Here is a 22832-nt window from a genome sequence, read left to right as displayed (position 1 = left end):
CCGACCGATGACGGTGGAAACCACTCTGGAATGTCATCCGGAATGGTCACTGCGGATGAAGGGGACGAAGGTATTGCTCAACCTAATAAAGTTATCAGAATTCCGTTCGCTATAGACTAACGGTGTTAAAAGGACTGTGAGCTGTGGGACTTAGCATGTCTGCTGTCTCCTCTCTCTCTCTCTCTCCTTGTTCATCTTTGAAACTCCTTTATTTTTTTTCCATGCAGTGTAAGATAGCATACCGGCCCCTCAAAACTGGTTTTAACATCCCCGCCTTCGTTTTCTCTCGCCTTCCTTCCTTCAACAATAATTAGAACTAATAGAAATTGGTGGAAGAAATTAATCGGACGCTTTACCACTGAGCTACAGCTGCGGTCACCCCCCATCCACATTACCGGGAATATATGTCCATTTGAACGTCGAAACGTGAGTCAGCGCCATCAGTAGCCAAAAGCATACTACAATAAATAATATGTTTTACTCCACAGAAGCCACAATTTGGTTACAAGATGTTATATTGTAGGGCTGCGGAAAGTTCAATCACCTGGTATGCTTTATTGTGAACTGAAATCCAAGTGTAAGATCAACTAGCACTTCGCCTAAACGAAAATGCGACCACACCACCTAGTAATAATTGCAGAGACCTCTGCGTCAGCAGTCGAGCCCCATAATTACTAGCTGCCATGACAGGCACTCTTTTGCGCTGACAAACATTATTGGTCCCGCCCAATTTCTTCCGCAGTTTTTTTATAAGGACCTGAGAAAAAACGGTGAGTGATCATGTGTGGCCTAGGCAGACACTTATTGCCATGGAGTCACAGGAGCTATGATACTTCGAATGTCCTGGGCTATCCTGCAACAAAATCTGAATGTTCAGGCGTGATCGACGCACCCGTGTCTATTTGCTGTACCCCTCGCACTAATGTGGAAATATATGAGCGCATAAGGTTGTAGGAAAAGCATTTGACAAGCCCAGCATTTTAATGAACTTTCGCACTAGTTGAACCAAACGCTAGACCCACACTTCCGGAAAAGCGTTCGCCGAGATCAAAGTTTGGGCATTTTTTCTCAAAACTGACAAATATTCGATTCCCAGTAAGAATGTAAGCTCAGTTGTTATTGCGTTGCTGATTGAATCTGCCTCGTGCAGCAATCTGCTAACCAGGTGGCTGAAATGATAAAGCAACTATCGCTGAGAAAAGCTTGTGTTGGGGTTAGTTGGAAGATACTGGATGATAGAGGTAACGCAGCAAAGTCAAAATACAATTAGTAAGGACAGCACAGACGGAGCGGCTCTGTTCTCTGTTTTCTATCTTTTAGACTTTGCAGCGCCACCTTCATTTTTTGTCGCTTAAAAGGCATTCTGAATATTTTGGCAATTCGCAGCTGGACAAATTTTATTTTCACGATTTCGGGACATCTGCACGTGGCAAAATCACTCGGTGGCACAAACGGCGCCCTCCCATAAAGTGAATGGAAAGTAGGCGAAAAACCTATATCTGACAGAAAAAAGTTAACTATCAAAAATTACTCCCAGCGTCATGCATTCTGGTAAAATTGAAGTGTCACACTACAACGAGTGTGGCTTCCCGGGCGAATTGAGCTTGCGCACCACCCGTTGCGAACACATGGTGCCCCATGGTACGTTATTAAACATTCTCGGAAGCCACGTGATTTGCTGATGACACACTGTAACATTACCAGAATGACCCAGTGGGTCTAAGCGGAAGTCGTTTGTGTTACCTAGCTTTTTTATTCGTATATAATCTTTTCGCATCTTTTCTATTCAGTTATGGCAGGCCACTGCTGTCCACAACGAAAGACGGCGCTACTTGCAAATGTCCCAAAATTCTGCTAACGGTTAAATCGCTTTTTCTGAGTAATCAACATGAATTTCCTTGCTCCTTCAGTCCTGAACCGGGTGTAAGTCAACATTTTGCGTTGAAGCATTGTTCACAATAAAGGGGCCCTGCAACTCTTTCTGAGCATGGTTAGAAAACACTGCAGATTGGTAGTAAAGGCTCCCAAGAACACGAAAGCGGAATATGTAGCACAGCACGGGGCCTAGAATTCACAATAAAATAACAAAGTCAGCTTAAAATCGCTTTCTCTTATCTCGACGAATGATGGAGAAAATTCAAAAATCACTCTTAGAAGGGCATTTATCAGACATCGGCTGACTTGAACATGGTGCGCTGGGTAATTACAAGGATTGTACGGAAGGACGTAGCGTGCGTGATCGCCATGAAAATGTCGCGTATTTGAAGAAAAAAGGTCACGAGGCGTGCGTGACGTATTTTATTTGCCCATATCATTCCTCCTTGCTTAGCTTCCAGCGCTTTCGTCGGGACGAAAGAAGGAAGAACGCGATTTCAGCCTGCGACAAGTCATTGTAACTCCGCTCGTACTGAATGAATTCTTGAAACTTTCGCGTTGTTAAACTTATGAGCCAATAAGCTCTTTAGTGAATCCGTTCAATGGTTACTTGATAAAGCGTTTCACGGCACCTTCAAGTTATCCGTAGCATACGCGTGAGCTAAGTCGGCAAGCGTCAAATCGTTATAACAGACTCGTATTGTCTTTGACACAAATGTGAAAAAAGGCGACTCCCAAAACAACGTTTTTATTGTTTAGGGTAGGGCTTGACACACTGGGCGACACCTTGAGAGATATCACACTGTTCACGCGTTTCCATGCACCTTTCCTTCATGGCTTCCGTGCACAGGACTTCATAGACTTCTGTTCGGGAATGAAAGAGAGCACGTGTAAGGAAACGTTGCAAGTGTTATGATATGATAGTACTAAAATCTAGGTTTATGAGTATTCGAATTCGACTGGGGGCCAACACACAGTATGCAATTATTTTGAATGCATCATTACAAACAGACAAATAAAGGAAAAACTGTACATTAATAATCGGCAGGCTATATTACTTTGTAACGGTTTGCCGCAACGTTTCTATCTTTACCTGGCGTCTACTTAGAAGCATCAAAATAACTTGCTCGCCTTCTCAGTGCACAAATGGGGATGTGTGAATATTCAAAATTTTGAATATGACGTGCAGAGGCGTAAGTCCACCCCCCCGCCTGTTTAGACTTCCCCATGGAATGCCCACCCCTCCTGAGATTTTGCATTTGAACACCTCCCATCTTGACCTGCTTGAAGTTTATTTTCACACTTGCCTGGCTTCTGAACGTTCTCGAATGTCACGTGGGCGTTGCTTGTGGGACAATTAATTTTAGAAATACCGCTTCTTATTTCCATACCGAATTTGATATGCCTGTTAGGTGAAGGTGTTTTGTAAGGTGTTTGAGGCTCAGTAATATTAGTATAATTTTGACTGGCACATCCACGTTCAAGAACTTAGCTAAAATGTATTGTTTGCATTTTTTTCTATTGCAATACTATCTTTTGTATAAATATTGCAGTGGTGAATACTGCTACGAGGCGCGACGCCAACATGGTTCCGAAGGCGCCACTGCTACGAAACTCGACTCGCCGCTGCCACCACTGTTACGACTCGCGCCGCTGTCGACACTGTTGCGAAGTGCGCTGAGGTCACGGCCCGCCAAGGTCCCCAGCGGTTTGGCAGCGTGTGTTTCTCAGCTCGCGAGTGCTTCTGCGCAGAGCTGATAGACGAGCGGACAAGAGGACGGTGAGTTAAGGCAAGATGTATGTACAACATAGAAATAGAGGTGTTACACATTCGGCACTGGGGCCGACAGCTTAGGGTCTCGAAAAACTGACATGTCTTCTCTCTGACGCATACGTCGGCTGCTGGGGACCCGTCGCTTGGCTTTTCTTATAGGCCCCTGGTGGTGCCTTACGTCACGAACGACGAAACAGAAGCGCCGCCGGCCGTGATGTCAGATTCGTAAAATCGGGACCCGCCGCTGGGTGGCGTCATGATCCTCCAATCCGGAGCCGCTGCGCTGGGTTGCAGCCAAGGACGAGTGATGTTTCCACGCATTGCGTAAGACTCGCCAGAATGGATGGCGCCGCTTGATAACCTCATTGAGTTGATGGCGTCAGGCGGGCTCACTCGCTGACATTGGCACAGATTGCCTTTGCAGAGGGAATGATGTTCGTTCTCGATTCTGAGACGTAACAATACTTACCCCACATCAGATATAATTTAAAGGAAAATATTTTTACACCTTTCAAGATGCCAAACATTACAAGAAAAAACCCCACAAATTTTGCGAAATCGTCATTTTTGTCCATAATAAGACGCCATCTGCACCATGTTGTGGTGCAATTAAAATTCTTTTATACCTAAATCAAGAGAGAATAAACATTTCTTTTTGTGTGACAAATATTACCATTACATTTCTTTGTTTTAGGAAAGAAAATAATTTTTGAACTTTTGCATTGGCGCCTACATTGCCATTTATTCATTCGACAGCTGTCGCCTTAAAATTCTCCCTTGCCATGAATGGGAAAGTGCAAAAATTAGTTTCTTCTTTTAAACAAAAAAAGTAATGATAAGACTTGCCATATGAAAAGAAATGTTTTTTTATTTGAGTACAAAGGTGATTTTTGGTTGGACCATCACATGGTGCAAATTGCGTCTAAGTAAGAACAAAAATGACAATTTTCTTAAATTTGTGAACTTTTCACGTGAAGTTTAGCAGCCTGAGAGGTCTAAAATATTTTTCAACAAAATATATGTCCTGTGAAGTAAGTGTTTAATACTGAGATATTTATACCAAGTGCAGTATTGCAACAGAAAAAATGCAAACCTAACACAGTTTGGCTAAGTTCTTGGAGACATATGTGCCAGTAAAGCTGCACTAATGGTATTGAGCTGCAAACAACTTACACAAGCACCTCTACTCTGCATGTAGATAAAACTGGGTATAGAACGAAGGAGCGGTATTTTCTAAAAAAAATTCTACAAACAACATCAAAACGACATTACGGGAAGCTAGGAAGGCACCTACGTGGCCAAAAAAATTTTTCTCTCAGAAGTATTGTGCTGTTTCGCTGCTTTGAAAGCTGTAAATCAACAGATTTTTTTTTCATGCATTTCCGATGGTCGCCAACATGGCTAGTACATTTGGCATGGAATGAGCCAGTACGTTTTAGGTCGGGGTATTTTAACTGTAAACGCGCCCCACAGCGGGTTACTCCACAGCACGCCATTCAGTCTACTTCCGACGTAACAAGAGGTGCTTTGGATGATTCTTTGCCCGCGTTTGATTCCTATTCGGATGTTCCGCTTGAGAAGTTTCTATGAGTTCCTATCGAACAAGCCCTACAGTTTGGCTGCGCGCGTGTTTCTGGCGAACTTCTGGGCACGATCGTTCAAACGCAGACGCCTCTTCTCCGACTTCACTTGTAGGTTGATTGATTGATATGTGTGGTTTAACGTCCCAAAACCACCATTTGATTATGAGAGACGCCGTAGTGGAGGGCTCCGGAAATTTCGACGACCTGGGGTTCTTTAACGTGCACCTAAATCTGAGCACTCGGGCCACTTGTAGGTCGTTCGGCAGTTTCAGCTTGCTCGCGTCCACAGAAGTGCTGTCAGCACTGCACAGTACCCAGCCGTGCAACTTTTTTGGTGTAATGTGCTTGTGACTTTCAAATGGCAGAAGCGGCAAAGTTCGCTGAGCTCGTTCTTTCTGCCAAACTCTAAGCGACATTCTTCGAAAGACAATACCACCAAGAACACTGATGAGGTGAGTGTTTTGTGTAATTGATTGTTGATTATAATTTGGTTTTTCGGGTAAAATCTATGTCAAATACAAGGATTTTTATTATGATTGAAAAAAGCAAGTGACATTTATTTGAATGCCGCCTTAAAAGCCCAAAAGAACTCGCAGTCGTAATTGATTGATTGATATGTGGGGTTTAACGTCCCAAAACCACTATATGATTATGAGAGACGCCATAGTGAAGGGCTCCGGAAATTTAGACCACCTGGGGTTCTTTAACGTGCACCCAAATCTGAGCACACGGGCCTACAACATTTCCGCCTTCATCGGAAAGGCAGCCGCCGCAGCCGGGATTCGAACCCGCGCCCTGCGGGTTAGCAGCCGAGTACCTTAGCCACTAGACCACCGCGGCGGGGCGACTCGCAGTCATAAGACAGGTAGATAACTACCATGTTACGTTGACCAACTAACAGAAATATGCTAGATAACTTTTGAATCAATCGTTTCGTGAACTGCGTTGCTACTACGGCATCAATGGAGCATTGATTAGGACAACCCTAATTTATACAATTCGCTAAATGGCATGGAATGTTTGGTGGTTTCATCCACCTGTCCCAGGATCACGCAATAAAAGAATTCATGCCGTTTAGAAGAGTGATTGAGGCGCTTCAGCAAGCTCTTCATTATCTTGAAATAATAACAGAAAGATGAGTCGTGTCTTGACTTTTTTTTCGCACTTGCACGCCCTGTCATATTAGCAGGGATTGACATTGCCTTGAGGTTGATGAAAGCGCACGCGCATCGTGACATGTTATCAAGGCATTGAGTCCAGAGACGAGCTAGACGAAAACCCTTTACGCACCATCGACATGACTTTCTTAGCGCGGTTCTTGAATCACGCGAAGAAGCCTCGAAATATTGCAATGTTCGATATCCTAGCTTATCTAGAGCAAGTGAGCACGAAAAATTTTCCCCTTGCACGAAGTTTTCCCTACGGATAGTCGCCAACTTTTGGACAGCGCCTAGCCGTGAGTATTTTTCGACACGCTGCTGTAATAGCTGAGTCGCACGCGTTTGATGATACAAAAAAGGCCCTCTCGCGTTTCTATCTTTACACAGTTGATCAGACCGTCTCTCCTCTCACCAGCTTCGCGACTGCAATGGAAAGCGAGGGGGCGCAGCTTGGTGTAGCAGCGCGCGCCATCACTCCATAGGGAAAGGGAGAGGCGCCGAGTCGGCACGCCACGAACTGAAGCGTTGTAACGGGTACGGGGTGTTAAGGGGTATTTACACGAGGAAGGAATAGGCGGGGGAAATGGAACGATTGCGTATCACGTACGTGCCCACGTCGTCATATATGAGTGAGTGGACGTGACTCCACCCTCCTTCTACCGCATCTCTTCGAAGCAGGCGGAACCTTTTTGCCCGACAGGACAACGATACCCCCCCCCCTCCCGTGAGAGAGGATATTGCGGAATATCTGGCTCTTGTTTGACGAAATTGTTGTACTTGTTCCTGCAGAGAGCGGCAGTGGTGTGGGTGCCCTGTCTGCAGCCCGTTGTCAGCTGCTCGTCGAACGGCTGATAGAAGCTACCAGAGTAGTCTCGCAACACTGGTCTCCCTTCCGTTCCCCTCGTGCGTATGAGTGGTTGACATTTGTGGACATCTCTCCACAGATGTCACTAGGCTCCGCCTTTATCGCCCGAGTACTCTTCTCCCGCGTAAATACCCCTTCAAGGCTTGAACACACGCACGCGTTGCAGTGGGTCAGCGTGTGACTTTTAGAGACTCCTTAAGGGCCAACTCCAGCGATTTTTCGAGGTCAGTGGTTCTAATTCACTGGGTATGTTCATTTGCACGTTTGCATCGTTCATGCCAAATTGCAGGCTTGAGAGTTTCGCAGATTCTTTTCAAATAAATTTTATAGCTTGCCTCGAAACGCTGACTTCGCTTGCCAGAATTAATGGAAACATTGTGTGTGTGACGCGTACTCGAGGAGGCAAGCGCAATGACAGGCTGTTCATCACTAAGTTCCTCATGAGCGGGGAGGGAGGTGAACTTTGCGAGCTCCTAAGAAAACGTCAGGCCTCTACCTGTCCTGCGTGCGGATTCATAAATACGTAGCATACTTCAAGAAGCGTTCTTAGCAAATGATATAGTCCGCTTGGAAGGCATCGGTTGCGAAAGTACCGTAAGACGTGTGGGTGCCACACGCTGTCGAACGCACCGTGGAAGACTATAGACATGAGAAGGGCAGGCGTACTAGAATTCTTATACTCGAGTAGCTGCTGTTTGAGCGTATTCAGTGCCATCACAGAACTGCGTTCGCGAGTAAATCCGTACTGGTTTGCATTTATTTGTCCGTGAGCGTACAAGAAGTAGCGTATTCTGCCATTTAATAGCCCTCTGTCTTTCCAAACACAGAGTTTACGTAACTGGGGTGGTAGGACGAAGTACTCTTCAGAGGCCGTCCCGGATGGTGAATGAAAGTGACGCGTGCTCGACGCCAACATCTCGGGAAGTGTCCGAGTGTCAATGCGGCGTTGAAGAGCGTCAAGAAGAATGCCGGATATGTACGAAATAGCTCCTTCATTAGGCAGGGCATTGTGTTGTCCGGGCCGGGCACTGAATTATCGGGCGTGACAGGTAGGACTTGTTACCTTTTTGTGTGTGAATGGGGCATCGCGTTCAACCGTGTATTACGATTACGCGGCGAGCGCACGTCAAATGGCCGGCCTCGTCGGTGATTGGGTTGTCGACAGCAATTTGTGTGCGTAACAGCAACGATGCCGGCTCGAGTTGCCATGTCGGGCGCATGCCGTTTGGGCACTCCAGGGGCAGCAGGACACAAAGCTGATGGAAACAGCCAAACGCCACCTCGAGACAACGCTTTAACGAGGTTTAACGAGAAAATGACATAATATATATATATATATATATATATATATATATATATATATATATATATGAATATATATATATATATATATATATATATATATATATATATATATATATATATATATATATACATAGAGAGAGATAGAGAAAGAGAGAGTGGAGAAACGCAACTTAGCGGTTGTCTTAATTTTATTACCAACGGTTTCAACCGGTGGACCGTTCTTCGTCAGGGTTTGCGAACAAGTCGTTCGCAAAGCATGAAACCATGACGAAGGCCGGTCCACCGGTCGACACCGTTGGTAATAAAATTAAGACAACCGCTAAGTTGTGTTTCTTCTCTTCCCAAGTACGTTTGGCCCATTAAGAAAACTTCTTCAGAGCATATATATATATATATATATATATATATATATATATATATATATATATATATATATATATATATATTGTCGCGGTACAACGCGAATAAAACACAGATACACCTTGGGACGACGAAATCAGCGTGTCCTCAACAGCTGAGCCACAAGATCATCTTCTTCGGCCTTGAGAGAAGCTAGAGGCCCACTACCTCTTGTCCACTAAATGCCCCATCATCGTTATCGTCCACTTGTAGACACGCATTTGCCTCTCTCTCAAAGAGCATAGCCCAAATGCGCAGTCTGTAATGCAGTTTTTTTTCTAAAGTAAAGTATCACGCAATCACTCGCTGACGTAAGGTTTCATGCGGACGACGTGAACGAGTTCAGGATGGTGCTGGCGACGCCTTGTACTATACGAACAGTCGGGAACAACTTCGTAAGTGATATCACTCAGTCGTCGCACAACTAGGTACGGTCCAAAGTATCTTCTTAAGAGTTTTTCTGAAAGTCCTCGTTTTCGTACGGGCGTCCAAACCCATAATTTGTCGCCAGTTTGGTAGACGACTGTTCTGTGGTGAGCATTGTAGCGTCCTGCATCGTAGTCGGGCTGCTGGCTGATCCGTAAACGTGGAAGTTGCCTAGCTTCTTCTGCACGTTCCGTAAACGTGTCGGCATATGGGACAACGTCGTCGCCTTCGTGCGGTAACATTGCATCTAACATGGTTCATACTTCCCGTCCATGAACGAGGCTGAAAGGTATCATGCGGGTCGTTTCTTGCTTGCCCGTGTTGTATGCAAACGTTATGTAAGGCAAGATTGTATCCCAATTTTTGTATTTGACGTCTACGTACATTGAAAGCATGCCTTCAATGGTTTTGTTTAGACGCTCTGTCAGCCCGTTCGTTTTTGGGTGGTATGCGGTGGTCTTACGATGCGTTGTTCCACTCAGCATCAAAACATGGTCCAAAAGAGCTGCTGTGAATGCGGTTCCTCTGTCTGTGATTACGACGGTTGGTGCACCATGCCTCAGTACAATATTCTCGATAAAAAATCTTGCCACCTTCGCTGCTGTACCTCTCTCGATAGCCTTTGTCTCGGCTTAACGGGTCAAATATTCTGTCGTGACGATAACCCATCGGTTGCCTGCAGTAGAAGTAGGAAGTGGGCCCAAAATGTCCATGCCGATCTGGTGGAATGGAGTCATTTGGACCTTTACGGGTTGCAGGAGGCCAGCTGGTTTAGTTGGCGGTGACTTGCGTCGCTGGCAGTCGAGATAGGTACGAACGTGATGCTTCACGGCGGTGGTTTGTCTTGGCCAGTATTACCTTTGCTGTACCCTGGCCAACGTTCTTGTGTAACCCAAGTGGCCAGAGGTAACCTCGTTGTGGTATGCTTTCAGTACTTCGGTGCGAAGGGCTGCTGGGATGACGAGTAGATAGGCAGATCCCGTCGACGAAAAATTTCTTTTATAGAGTACTTCGCCACCTAAACAAAATGATGACAACGCTCTTGCGAAAACTCTTGGCGCCTTCAGAGATCTGCCATCCAAGTAGGTAATTAAGCCAAGCAACTCAGCATCGTCTCGTTGTTGCTGCGCAATGATGGTCGTGTCAAGGACACCGAGAAATGATGTTTCCTCCTCCTCGGGTAGGGTTGCCGACTCAATGGGTGAACGGGACAAACAGTCGGCGTCCATATGTCGCTTCCCTGCCTTATGTACGACTGCCATATCGAATTCCTGCAGCCTGAGACTCCAACGCGCTAATCGGCCGGTAGGGTCTTTAAGATTAGTTAACCAACACAGTGAGTGGTGGTCGCTAGTTACTTTGAAGGGGCCGACATTTAAATACGGACGAAATTTAGTAACCGCCAATACCACGGCGAGACATTCCTTCTCAGTCGTGGAGTAATTAACCTCAGCGCGTGCTAACGTTCTGCATGCGTAAGCGATTACCCTTTCTGTGCCCTCTTGCTGCTGCACAAGCACAGCTCCCAGACCAACATTGCTAGCATCGGTGTGAAGCACCGTAGGGGCTCTCTCGTCGAAGTGGGCAAGGACTGGGGGTGTTTGTAGTCGCTGGCGAAGATCGTTAAAAGCAGCTCCTTCTTCGTTATTCCACTCAAAGGCGACGTCTTCTCTCGTGAGGCGAGTTAGCGGTGATGCTATACGTGCGAAGTCCGCGATAAATCGTCGATAATATGCGCAGAGGCCGAGAAAGCGTCTGACAGTCCTTTTATCGGTCGGCATGGAAACTTTTCTACGGCTGCGATATTTGCAGGATCGGGACGAACCCCAGCATGACTGACGACATGAGCAAGAAATCGCAGCTCTTCGTAGCAAAAGTGGCACTTCTCAGGCTTCAACGTCAGGCTCGCGGACTGTATGGCTCGTAAGACCACGTCAAGTCTTTCAAAGTGCTCGTCATACGTCGCGGAAAACACTATGACATCGTCCAGATATACTAAGCATGTTTTCCACTTCAACCCAGAAAGCTCGGTATCCATGAGTCTTTGAAAGGTAGCAGGGGCTGAGCACAAACCGAATGGCAAGACCTTAAATTCATATAACCCATCTGGTGTCACAAAAGCGGTCTTCTCGTGGTCTCTAGGGTCCCCCTCGATTTGCCAATATCCACTCCGCAAGTTCATTGAAGAGAAGTATTGAGCATGTCGAAGTCTGTCGAGAGAGTCGTCTATACGCGGTAGTGAATATACGTCTTTCTTGGTCACCTGTTTAGCTTCCGGTAATCGACACAGAAGCGCAGGCTGCCGTCCTTTTAGATGCGGAAGCATCTTATACTCGCGCCTTGTAGTGCGCCGTCCGCACCGCTTCTCGAACATTCGACAGCTGACGCGCGCGCATGCGCCGTCGCGCCGTCGCCCACTCTTCCACCATCTGTGCATCCCTTCCTCCTCTACTCACCGCGCGCGCTTCACTCCTCCACCATCTGTGCACCCTTCCTCCTCTACACACCGCGTTCGACATCTACAATTCTCCTGATTCTCCAGTGGACGCGCATGTGGCGTCGCGCTTCGAGAACATTCAACAGCTGACAGGGCATGCGCCGTCGTGCTGTATATATACTCAAGGTCGGCGCTCGCTCGCTCAGTTGCCGCTCGCCGGTTGGTTTGTACGGCGCGTCGACGTCCAAGGTCGCAGTGAAATGAATTCCAACGAATCCACAAACACAATGATCGACGTCCCTTCGACCAGCGCCGCCCTTTCGCATACGTGTGTACGTGTTCACTCATTTAACACCCCCTCCTACAACCACGTTAACCAATTTAGCCATCGACCCAAGTAAGTCGCAATTTAACACCCCATTTCACAACCACGTTAACCAATTTAGCCATCGACCCAAGTAAGTCGCACTTTAACACCCCGTTAACCAATTATATGCTCCGCATCCTCCTCAGTGTTCCCCCGAGGGAAGCTGCGGGCAATTTTTTTTCTTAACGAGGACTACAGGCGACGCCCAGGGGCTCTGTGAAGGCTGAATGACGTCATCTACAAGCATTCTGTCTACCTGCTGTTGTATCGCTTCACATTCTTTGGAGCCACGCTATAAGGCTTCTGGAGAATAGATCTTGCCGTTTCTTCGGTAGTTATTCAATGCCTGGTTAGAGGCGTGCAGCCAACTCGATGTTGTCGAAAAGCAGTTTTGAAATTTGGCCAGTAGCTCAAGGAGTCTGCGTCGGTCGTCTTTCGGTAAATAATGCTAACGTCCAGAACAGGTGCTGAATCAAGATTTAGCGACTCTTCGACTACCGCCAAGCAGCCTTCGGCATCTACGACATCGTCGAAGTAAGCGACAGCCGTGCCTTTAGGAAGGTGCCGGCGCTCAGCAATAAAATTAGTCAGCAGCAAGTCCGTGCGTCCAGCAGCAACTCTGACGATACCTCGTGCGACTGAAATACCGTGGGTGAAGAGCAGCGAGCTTATTTGGTCTGCAACTCCTTCGGCGTCCAACTGAGCAGCGGCGGCCATAGAAACAAGCGTGCATGACCTCGGAGGGAGAACGACATCGTCATCAGAAAGACGCAGTTAGTTTGGTCACGCCTCTGGAGAATTGGGTAAGCCCGAACTCTTGCAAAACGTAATCAATCTCTCCAGTATGTTGATGACGGCACCATATTCCCGTAAATAGTCCATGCCAAGAATTACGTCTCTGCAGCATGCGGCAATAACGACGAACGACGCAGGGAAAGGAGAACCACCGATGTCAATTCTTGCGGTACATCATCCTGAGGGCATCAATAACTGGCCTCCTGCTGTTCTTATATGAGGGCCCGTCACCGGCGTCTTCACTTTTCTGAGGCTGTCGGCGAGGTCTTGACTGATAATGGAGAAGTCGGCACCAGTGTCGACTAACGCTGTTACTTTCTGGCCGTCAAGAAGAACACTAAGGTCAGCAGTCATAATTTCATCGTTTTCACGGCTTATCGGCTGTATGACGTCATGCTGTGGGGGCTTCTTCTCGTCATCTTTATGGCCTGCAACCTTGCCTCCGGAGATCGCCGCTCTCAGTTTCCCCGGTGCGGGCTAGGTGACCTTCTTGTAATAAGGTCCACGTAGGTGTGGTGGTGCCACAAAGGCGAATGCGCGGGGGACGGAGAGTGGGATCGATGTCTCGGACCAGGAGGCTGAGCAGGCATTGCCTTCTCTGCAGTGGTAGAGCCGCCCTCAAAGTGAGAAAGGGCTCCATAGAAAAAGGTGTCGTCACGGCGCGGAGTGTATTCGTCGTTGACACGTCGACCGTCAAACCAAGGTCGATGAGGACGGAATGAATCACCTCGATGCCAGCAATGACGGGCAATATGTCCTGCCTCTCCGCAGTGAAAGCACAGTACACGTCTGTCCACTGTGCGCCATGCATCTGTTTGCCAGTTCGGTGGACACGTCGATGCCCATGGGGTGGCTGTGGACGGCTGGTTGTACGGCTGTAGCGTGGGTGGTTGGTGCAGTGTCTGCTCTTGCGGTGGATACGAAGGGGCCATCAGCACCTGGTGGTACAGCGTCGGCATAGCGGGTGGTGGACGTCGGAGAGCGGCAGCGTAGCTCATAGGACGCTGCTGAGCATCAGGACTAGCCGTAGACAACGCTTGGTGGATTTCGTCGCGTACGACTTCAGCGATCGACGCGATGGGATTTTCAGCAACCGGATTCCGCAACTTCTGCAGTTCCTCGCGAACTATCTCCCTAATGAAGTCTCGCAAGCAGCCCTGACTCTCAGACGTCTTGGCGAGAGCATCGATTGGGACTTTGCAGGACATGTGGTCATATTGCCTGCAGCGTTGATGCAGGGCCCGCTCGATAGTCGTAGCCTCCTTAATGAAGTCAACCACGGTACTTGGAGGGTTGCGCAGTAGCCCGGAAAAAAGCTGTTCTTTGACACCGCGCATGAGGTAACTCAACTTTTTATCTTCTGTCATGTGCGGGTTAGCTCGTTGAAAGAGACGAGTCACGCCCTCGGCAAACATTGCAATGGTTTCGTTGGGTTTTTGAACCCGTAACTCCAATAACTGCTGTGCACGGTCTCTTCTACCGATATTGGCGAAGGTATCGACGAACTTCTGTCAAAAGTCGGGCCAAGCAGACAGATTGCCTTCTCTATTCTCATACCAAGTACGAGCACCGTCGTCAAGGTAGAAATAGGCACGTGAAAGCTTGTCCTGTTCCGACCACTGATTTACCCCTTCAACACGCTCGTGGTGGTCAAGCCAGTCGTGAACGTCTTCGTGGGCACCGCCACTAAAACGCTCGGGAACGAGGTGTTGAAAGAGGGTCACCTGAGATGGGTGCGTTGGAAAGATGCCTTGGGGCACCTGTTGCAGGCTTGCGTTGGCCATTGGTTGAGGTTTGCGGTGCCTAGCAGGTTCCGGCGAGTGAGTCAGCTCTGGCGCGAGGCCTCGCAACCGTCGACTGGAGCGATGCACCGGTGTTTCTACAGGTGACAATGCTTCTGTACTCGATTAGCGGCTCCCAGCGGGCGTGTGGAGCATCAGACAGGGTTGCGGCCCAGCACCTCCACCAGTGAAGCGGTACAACGCGAATAAAACACAGATACACCTTGGGACGACGAAATCAGCGTGTCCTCAACAGCTGAGCCACAAGATCGTCTTCTTCGGCCTCGAAAGAAGAGAAGAGTCCCACTAACTCGTGCCCACTAAATGCCCCATCATCGTTATTGTCCACATGTAGACACGCGTCAATATATATATATATATATATATATATATATATATATATATATATATATATATATATATATATATATATATATATATATATATATATATATATATTTAATGAAGTCTTGGTTAATTTTGGTTGCGTCAGCGTTTATCTGAGGAAAGACCTCGCAAAACGAACGGGCAGAGCCAGTACACAGACCATGACGATGATGATGACACATAGTGCCAATGAGGACAAAAAGACAAGCGGATGGTGATGATTGTGATCATGCAGGGATGAGAACAATGTAAGTAATAAACGCCCCCACTAATTCCCTCCACTTGGACGCAGGCACCTTGGCCTCCGTAAGTCAAAATGACGGGGAACGCGCGTGAAAGGTTTCGTGCGACATACGTGTATAATCTCTGTGCTGCGGTAGCGCTGGTGTGATGGGGCGACAAGTGGTTTCACACGATAATTGACCGGCGAAGTCTTCTCTAAAGCAATGTATGGCCCGATGAAGCGTGGTTGGAATTTGTCACAGAGATTAGGAGTGCGAATAGGAGTCAAAAGCAGCAAGCAACTCGTCACAAGGTTGGAAAGACAACGCGATGGGATGCGTTATATATGATTTTCCGCTCGTGCTGTCTCGCTTCAGTATTGATGTGAGCCTGATGGCGAGTGTGGGTCAGGCGGGAAAAATATTCTTTACTAGAAGACTGACATAAATTCCCATGGCTGTTTAAGAAGGAGACGTCGAGAAAGGTAGCCGGGGTGCGTCCGTGCACGAGGTTAAACGGTGAGTAGCAAGTTGTTCGCTGAACGGCGGTGTTGTAAGCGAAGGTCAGGAATGGTAAAAGTGTATCCCAGTTTTTGTGGTCGGGTTGGACGTAAACGACTATCATGCCAGCAAGAGTCTGGTGAAATCTTTCTGTGAGACCATTTGTCTGAGGGTGGTAGCTTGAAGCGCTCTTGTGAGTAGTTTCAGAAGCGCGCAGTACTTCATTTACCATTTGTAACAGGAACGCTTTCCATGATCACTGAGCAGTACACGAGGAGCCCCATGACAGAAGATTATGGCGTGAAAAAGAAAGTCTGCAACTTCCACAGCTGAGCCTGTAATAACAGAAGTGTCAGCGCAGCAAGTCAGGTAGTCCACGGCGGTCACTATCTATTGTGTGCCAACACAACAGATGTGACGGGGAGAGGCCCGTAAAGGTCAACACCTACAACCTCGAAAGGCATTGAAGGGCTCGGAAGTGGCTGTAGAGGTCCAGCAGGTGCAGACGTCGGGAGTTTACGACGCTGGCATGGGTAGCAGGAACCGACATACCGCGGTACGCTTGAAGAAAGGCCAGGCCATTAATAACGACATCGAATGCGGTCAAGAGTTCTTTTAATAACCAAGATGACCAGCAGTCAAATCATGGCGGAAGGCTTCGAACACCTGAAGTCGAAGAGAGCGTGGCAGTACAGGAACCCAGCGCTGACAGTCAGGGTGGTAGACGTGGTGGTAGAGAACCCCATTGTCCAGCTTAAAGTGCAGAAGTTTACGACGAATTTGAGTGTTTGGCGGATGAGACACTCCCAAAAGGTTGTCCGTCATGCGTCTGCAAGATGAATCGGACCGCTGGCGGGAGATAAATGTTGGCTCGTCGTCCGAAAAGGGTTGCCTTATTGATGCGAGCGTATGAACTTTGGTAGATGTGGCGGTTGAGTTCTCACCAACGCTGATATGGGTAGTTGAAGTGGGCAACGAGATAAAGCGTCGGCGTCTTGATGTTTTCTACCTGACTTGAAAGTTATGTCAAAGTCGTACTCCTGCAAGCGTAGTATTCAATGAACCAAGCGACCAGACAAGTTCTTCAGTGTAGAAAGCCAGCATAAGGCATGGTGGTCCGTAACGATTGTGAAATGACGGCCGTGGAGATAGGGACGAAACTTCTGCACCGACCAAACCACAGGCAAACACTTTTGCTCAGTTATCGTGTAGTTATTTTCGGCAAAGGTGAGTACGCGACTGGCATATACAACATCTTTCTCTAGGAAAGACTTGTCGCGTTGTAGAAGTACGGCTCCTACACCAAGGGCGCTAGCGTCGGTAGAGAGAATAGTCGGTGCGGCTTCGTCAAAGTGGCCGAGCAGAGGTTCAGACGTGAGGGCCTGCTTCAACAGGTCGAATGCCGTTTGACATTCTTGAGACCGCAGAAAGGGGACGTTGGAAGCAAGTAGCTGGTGTAATGGAGCAGCAATAGAAGCGAAGTTCTGGATAAACCGGTGAAAATAGGAGGCGAGGCCAAGGAAACTGCGAAGCTCCTATGGTTTTTCGGGAAGCGGAATGTTAAGGACTGCAGAAATCTGGTCAGGGTCGGGCCGGATGCCATCTTTGCTAGCAACGTTCCCTAAAACCTTGATAGATTTGCTAGCGAAAGAGCATTTCTTAACGTTTATTTGGAGCCCGGCGCCAGCAAGGCACGTCAGAACTTGATCAAATAGTTCTAGGTGCTCAGGAAATGTTGACGAAAAGATAATAATGTCGTTCAGGTAGCAAAGGCAACTTTTTCATTTCAGGCCGCGCAGCACGGTCTCTATCCTGCGCTCAAAAGTCGCGGGTGTGTTGCAGAGCCCGAAAGGCAACACGTTGAAGTCAGACAGCCCGTCGGGGGGTCGCGAACGCCGTTTTCTCCTTATCGTCTTCGTGCATGGGAATCTGCCAGTACACAGAACGCAAGTCAATGCTTGAAAAGCTTTCCGCGCCTTGTAGATAATCAAGGGCGTCGTCAATGCGTAGCATAGGGTACACGACCTTGCGTGTGATCCTATTGAGCGACCGGTAGTCCACGCAAAAACGCACAGAGCCATCCTTTTTACGGACCAAAACAATAGGAGATGACCAAGGGCTAGATGAGGGACGGACGACTTCCTGTTTAAGCATGTCAGCAACGTTTTCTTCTATAATTTTTCTTTCAGGTAGGGACACGTGGTAGGGTCAGCGGTGTACGATAGATGTCCCAATTGTTTGAATTCGATGTGCTGTATATTAGTGCGGCACAGCTTAGACGAGCAAATATCGAAAGAATTTGCATGTTTCTGGTACAATGCGAGCAGCTGCTGTCTCTGTGAATTGGTCGAGTCACTGCTGATAGCGGTGGTAAAGGCGGAGGAAGAGACATGCTCACCGAGGGAAGGGTCTTTGGATGTGATGGCCTGAAGTGGCATGAGAAAATCAGGCTTGAAGTCGGCATCACGGGTTACAGTAGTACCACGTGGCAGTAAGATCTTCTCGGGTGTAGAGTTGACTGCGGTGACAAGTGCAGAGCCATTGCAAAAACGAACGACACCGGACGGAACAACTATACTTTTACGAACGCAAAGTGGTGACGGTGAGACCAATACATCACCGTGATAGATGTAATTGGACGTAATGCTGACAATTTGCTCTTGTAGTGGCGGTACTTCCATGTCTTTCGCAGCGATCAGATGAAGTGGCTTCTGATTGTCGTCGTCAAGCATGTAGTCGGTGTCAGTGAGGTGAATGGTTCGTTGTCCACAACAAATCACCACGGAAGCAGATAATAGAAAACCCCACCCTAAAATTAGTTGGTGAGAGCAGCGTGACAGGACAGCAAACTGGACATGATGGCGGATGCCGTCGATGACAACAAGCACAGTACAAAACGCGGAAGGGCGAATGACGTTCCCCTGGGCAGCACCTAACGTGGGGCCATCGTAAGGATTATTACTTTCCTTAAATGTTCGCACATATCAGCACGCATTACAGACAATGTCGCACCTGTGTCCACCAGAGCATTGACTCGCAGTCCTTTCACTTCCACTGAAACCTTGTTACACGGGCCTGATGGAGGAATTTCAGTTCTAATTCCTAATGCAGTTTTTCCTCCACAAACTGCATCATTCAGTTTTTCGAATGAATATCTGAGGAGAATGAGGCGGGCCGAAGTGGAGAAGTGGAACGGCGTAAGGGCGAAGGTGAGCGGCGTCTCTTGTTTTGGCTGTTCCGCGGTGCAGTCGATGCAGGAGGAGATGGAGACCGGTGAGGGGGAGACGAATAACGCCGACTTTGATAAGACGCCCCTGTGTACAAATCCCGTTCGCGCACATCGTTCCGACGCTCATCTTGCTGGCGCTTTTGGCAGAAACGAGATATGTGGCCGCGATAGCCACATTAGTAGCAGACAGGCGGGACGAACGCCACGGTGGGGAGCTGAAGGCGTTCGGAGCACCTGGAGATAGCGCGGTCAGGTGGGCCGAAGCAGGGTCAGGGGGCACGGAATAATAGTTCACCGGAGGAGCGGCAGCAACTGACCCGTAGGAAGGCAGCGGAAATGTCGTGTGTGCGTCGCTGGGAGGCACGGCAACAACTCGAGGGTACGTGGATATTGGGCGAGAAGCAGGTAGCTATACGGCTCAGAGCCGGTCGGGGATGTAAGTTCCTCCCTGATGATGTCACGCAAGGGCACTCCCGAAGACTGTGTAGGACACGCTGTAGAAGGTGTGAAGCCCATATACCGTAATTCTTCGCGTATAATGTCCCGGATGAGGTCACGCAGATGGTCATGAGACGTGGAGTAATGGTCGCCAGTGTTCGGTTGGAGACGAACGGAGTCCAGCGCATCAAGGCGCTGGCATGTCGTCACGACATCAGCCATGGTAGCTGGGTTTTGCACAGCGAGGGCATTAAAGGCTACAGGCCCAATGCCCCTCGATATACGGCGCACTTTGTCTGATTCGGGCATGGATTGTTTAACACGCCGGCACAGTGAGAGGACATCCTCGATGTAAGAAGTGTAGGATTCGCCGGGATGTCGTCGGCGAGTATCGAGTGTCCTCTCCGCGACGGCGCATGGAGTGTCCGGTGTCTAAAAGGACGTGTCGCAGCTGTTGCTGGAAGGTAGCCCCTTCGGGCAAGTCAACGACGTTGTTAAAATACCATGTCTTCGCGACTCCGGCCAGAAAAAAGAGACGTAATGCAGTTTGGTGGCCTCGTCCCACCTATTAGCGGCACTTACGCGGTCGTAGTCACCAAGCCAGTCAGTCTTCTACGTCCTCTCCCCAAAGACCAGCGAAGAGCGGGGGTTTCCACTGATGTCCGTGTATGTGAGTAGGAGGGGCAGCTTGCGGCGGTACGTTGTTGATGACATCAGCGCCGGCAGGCTCGGTCTGGGGCATGCTGCCTGACAGTGGTCACAAGCGGTGGCCTGAACGAAGCTCCAAGAGGTAGAGAGGGATGCGGGAGGTCAGAGGACCGAAAATCCTCCTTCACCGCGAATGAAGTCTTGGTTGCGTCAGCGTTTATGTGAGGAAAGACACAGACGATGACGATGACACAGAGTGTAGCAATGAGGACAAAAAGACAAGCGGATGATGGTGATTGATTCATGCAGGGATGAGAACGATGTAAGAAACGCTCACAATATATATATATATATATATATATATATATATATATATATATATATATATATATATATATATATATATATATATATATATATATATATATATATATATATATATAGTAGGTATACTGTTAGACGCCTCGCCCGGGTGAAGCAACCGTTTAATAGGCCTAACCAGCAGCGAGAAAGCAGCCAGCGGTTTCAGCAGAAGCAGCAGCAGCACGAGCCTCCGGCACAACAAACATCTCCGTCGTTTCTCTATCATCGCCACTATTTGTCACTACATTGACTATCCAGTGCGAAAGGAGCCATCCTAGTGACCTATGGCATAAACAGAACTGGTGGTGGGCCGTAGTGATGTTTTAGACGGTCGACGAGCACAGCCTCGCGCTGGCGGAGCCGTTGATCTGTAGGTGGCTGAATAGGTTCAACCATGTAGTGGACTTGATGTCTGGCGCAGCATTCGGTACGGTCAGTCATACTTGGGTATGAACTTTGAGCAAAGGCTTGGGGCAGACGATGGCACGTGGAGCCACACGATTGTTCGAGGCGCGTAAGACCAAGGGGATGAGCGTCGGTCATGGGACTGCTTCTGGCGAGCCTGATCATGCGTAGTGAGCGAACGTGCGGACTGTCGAATTTCTTCGGCATATGTGGCAGCTTCGGCCAAAGTTGTCGATTTTGAAGAGTCTGGGTGGTACAAAAAGATAGTGTCCAAGAACGATGAAGGTTGCTGACCATAAAAGAAGGCAGAACGGCGAGTATCCAGTTGTCGATTGAATTACGCTGTTGTAAGCGTAAGTAACGAATGGCAGTATGCGGTCCCAGTTCGTATGGTCTTCGGAAACATATGTGGAGAGCATGTCACCCAGTGTGCGATTAAATCGCTCGGTCATCCCGTTGGTTTGGGGGTGATATATGGTGGTTGTTCGGTGCACGATGTTGCATTCGCGTAGGAGGGCTTCTACAGCTTCCGACAAGAAGGAACGCCCACGGTCAATGTTAAGCTCGCGTGGTGCAGCATGCGGAAGGACGAGGTTTGCACAATGAACAAGACGACTTCATGCGCAGTGGCCTCCGGAGGCGCCGAGGTTTCGGCGTAGCGCGTAAGGTGGTCCATGGCTACGATGACCGAGCGGTTTGCATTTGCAGTGTATGGTGGGGGACGGTGCAAGTCGATTCCGCGTCGGCTGAAGGGCCGAGAAGGTCAAGACAGTGGCTGGAGTGGCGCTGGGGTTGTACGAGGGGAGCTCTTTCGGTGTTGGCACAAGGAACATGAGCGGACGTACTACCTAACAAAGCGGTACATTCCGCGCCAGTAATATCGAATTCGTGGGCGAGCATACGTCTTCACTCCACCTGCGTGGGCGCATTGCGGATCCGCGTGGAAGGAGGCACAGACGTCAGAACGTAAGTGGCGGGGGATTACCAGCAACCATTTGCGGCCATCAGATAGGTAGTTTCGCCGGTACAGAAGACTGCCACGGATGGTGAAATGGTGAGCAGTTCGTCGAAGTAAACGGTTGTCGTTACGTGGAGACGTCTGAGACAGGTACTCTAAGAGAGATGCCATCCATGGATCCTGGCGGTGCTCAGCGGACATGTCGGCATGTTCAAGTGAAGAACATTCGCAGCTGCAAACAGATGCTGAAACATAATCATGGGGAAGTGGCGAGCGAGAAAGAACATCACGTCCGATTGCTTGCGAATAAAATAAACGAATATCATAATCTCGTAGACGTAGTGCCGAGTGAGCTAGGTGACCAGATGTTTTTTTTAATGACGACAACAAACACAATGCGTGGTGATCAGTCACGACGTCAAATGGGCGGCCATATACGTAAGGTCGGAATTTCGTGATTTTCCAAACAATAGCAAGGCATTCTTTCTCGTTGACAGAATAGTTGTTTTTCTCTTTAGTGAGGGTGCGGCTAGCGTAGTATACAACATACTCATCAAAGCCAGATTTACGCTGAGCAAGAATAGCGCCGAGGCCAACTCCACTAGCGTCCGTATGGATTTCGGTCGGAGAGTCTGGATCAAAGTGGCGTAGGATAGGTGGTGATGTCAGAAGGTGGCGCAAAGAGGCGAATGCTTTGTCGCATGCTGGGGACCATGCCGAGATGTCTTGGTTGTCGACAAGTAACTGCGTCACGGGTCATGCATGGACGAACGCAGGGACGGACGCATGAAAAGATGCACGCACGAATGGGCATACGGACGCATGGACGGTCACAGAGATGGACGCATGAACGGACGGAAGCAAGAACGAATGAACAGAAGAATGCTTCGCTCCACTCGGCATCATTCACTCCGT

At 48.5% G+C, this 22832-nt stretch overlaps 1 protein-coding gene across 1 annotated transcript in view; it reads right to left on the bottom strand.

The window, feature by feature from the left end:
* Positions 1 to 22832, bottom strand: part of LOC119182254 (uncharacterized) — a 234972-nt gene that overhangs the window by 125613 nt on the left and 86527 nt on the right. The window contains 1 exon segment of the mRNA XM_075870035.1: positions 11808 to 11816. Coding sequence (XP_075726150.1) covers positions 11808 to 11816 — 9 coding nt within the window.

Source organism: Rhipicephalus microplus, chromosome 7 (genome assembly GCF_043290135.1).
Source record: "Rhipicephalus microplus isolate Deutch F79 chromosome 7, USDA_Rmic, whole genome shotgun sequence".
Lineage (NCBI taxonomy): Eukaryota > Metazoa > Arthropoda > Arachnida > Ixodida > Ixodidae > Rhipicephalus > Rhipicephalus microplus.
Note: the sequence above shows the minus strand (reverse complement) of the source record. Positions and strands in the feature narration are given on the sequence as shown.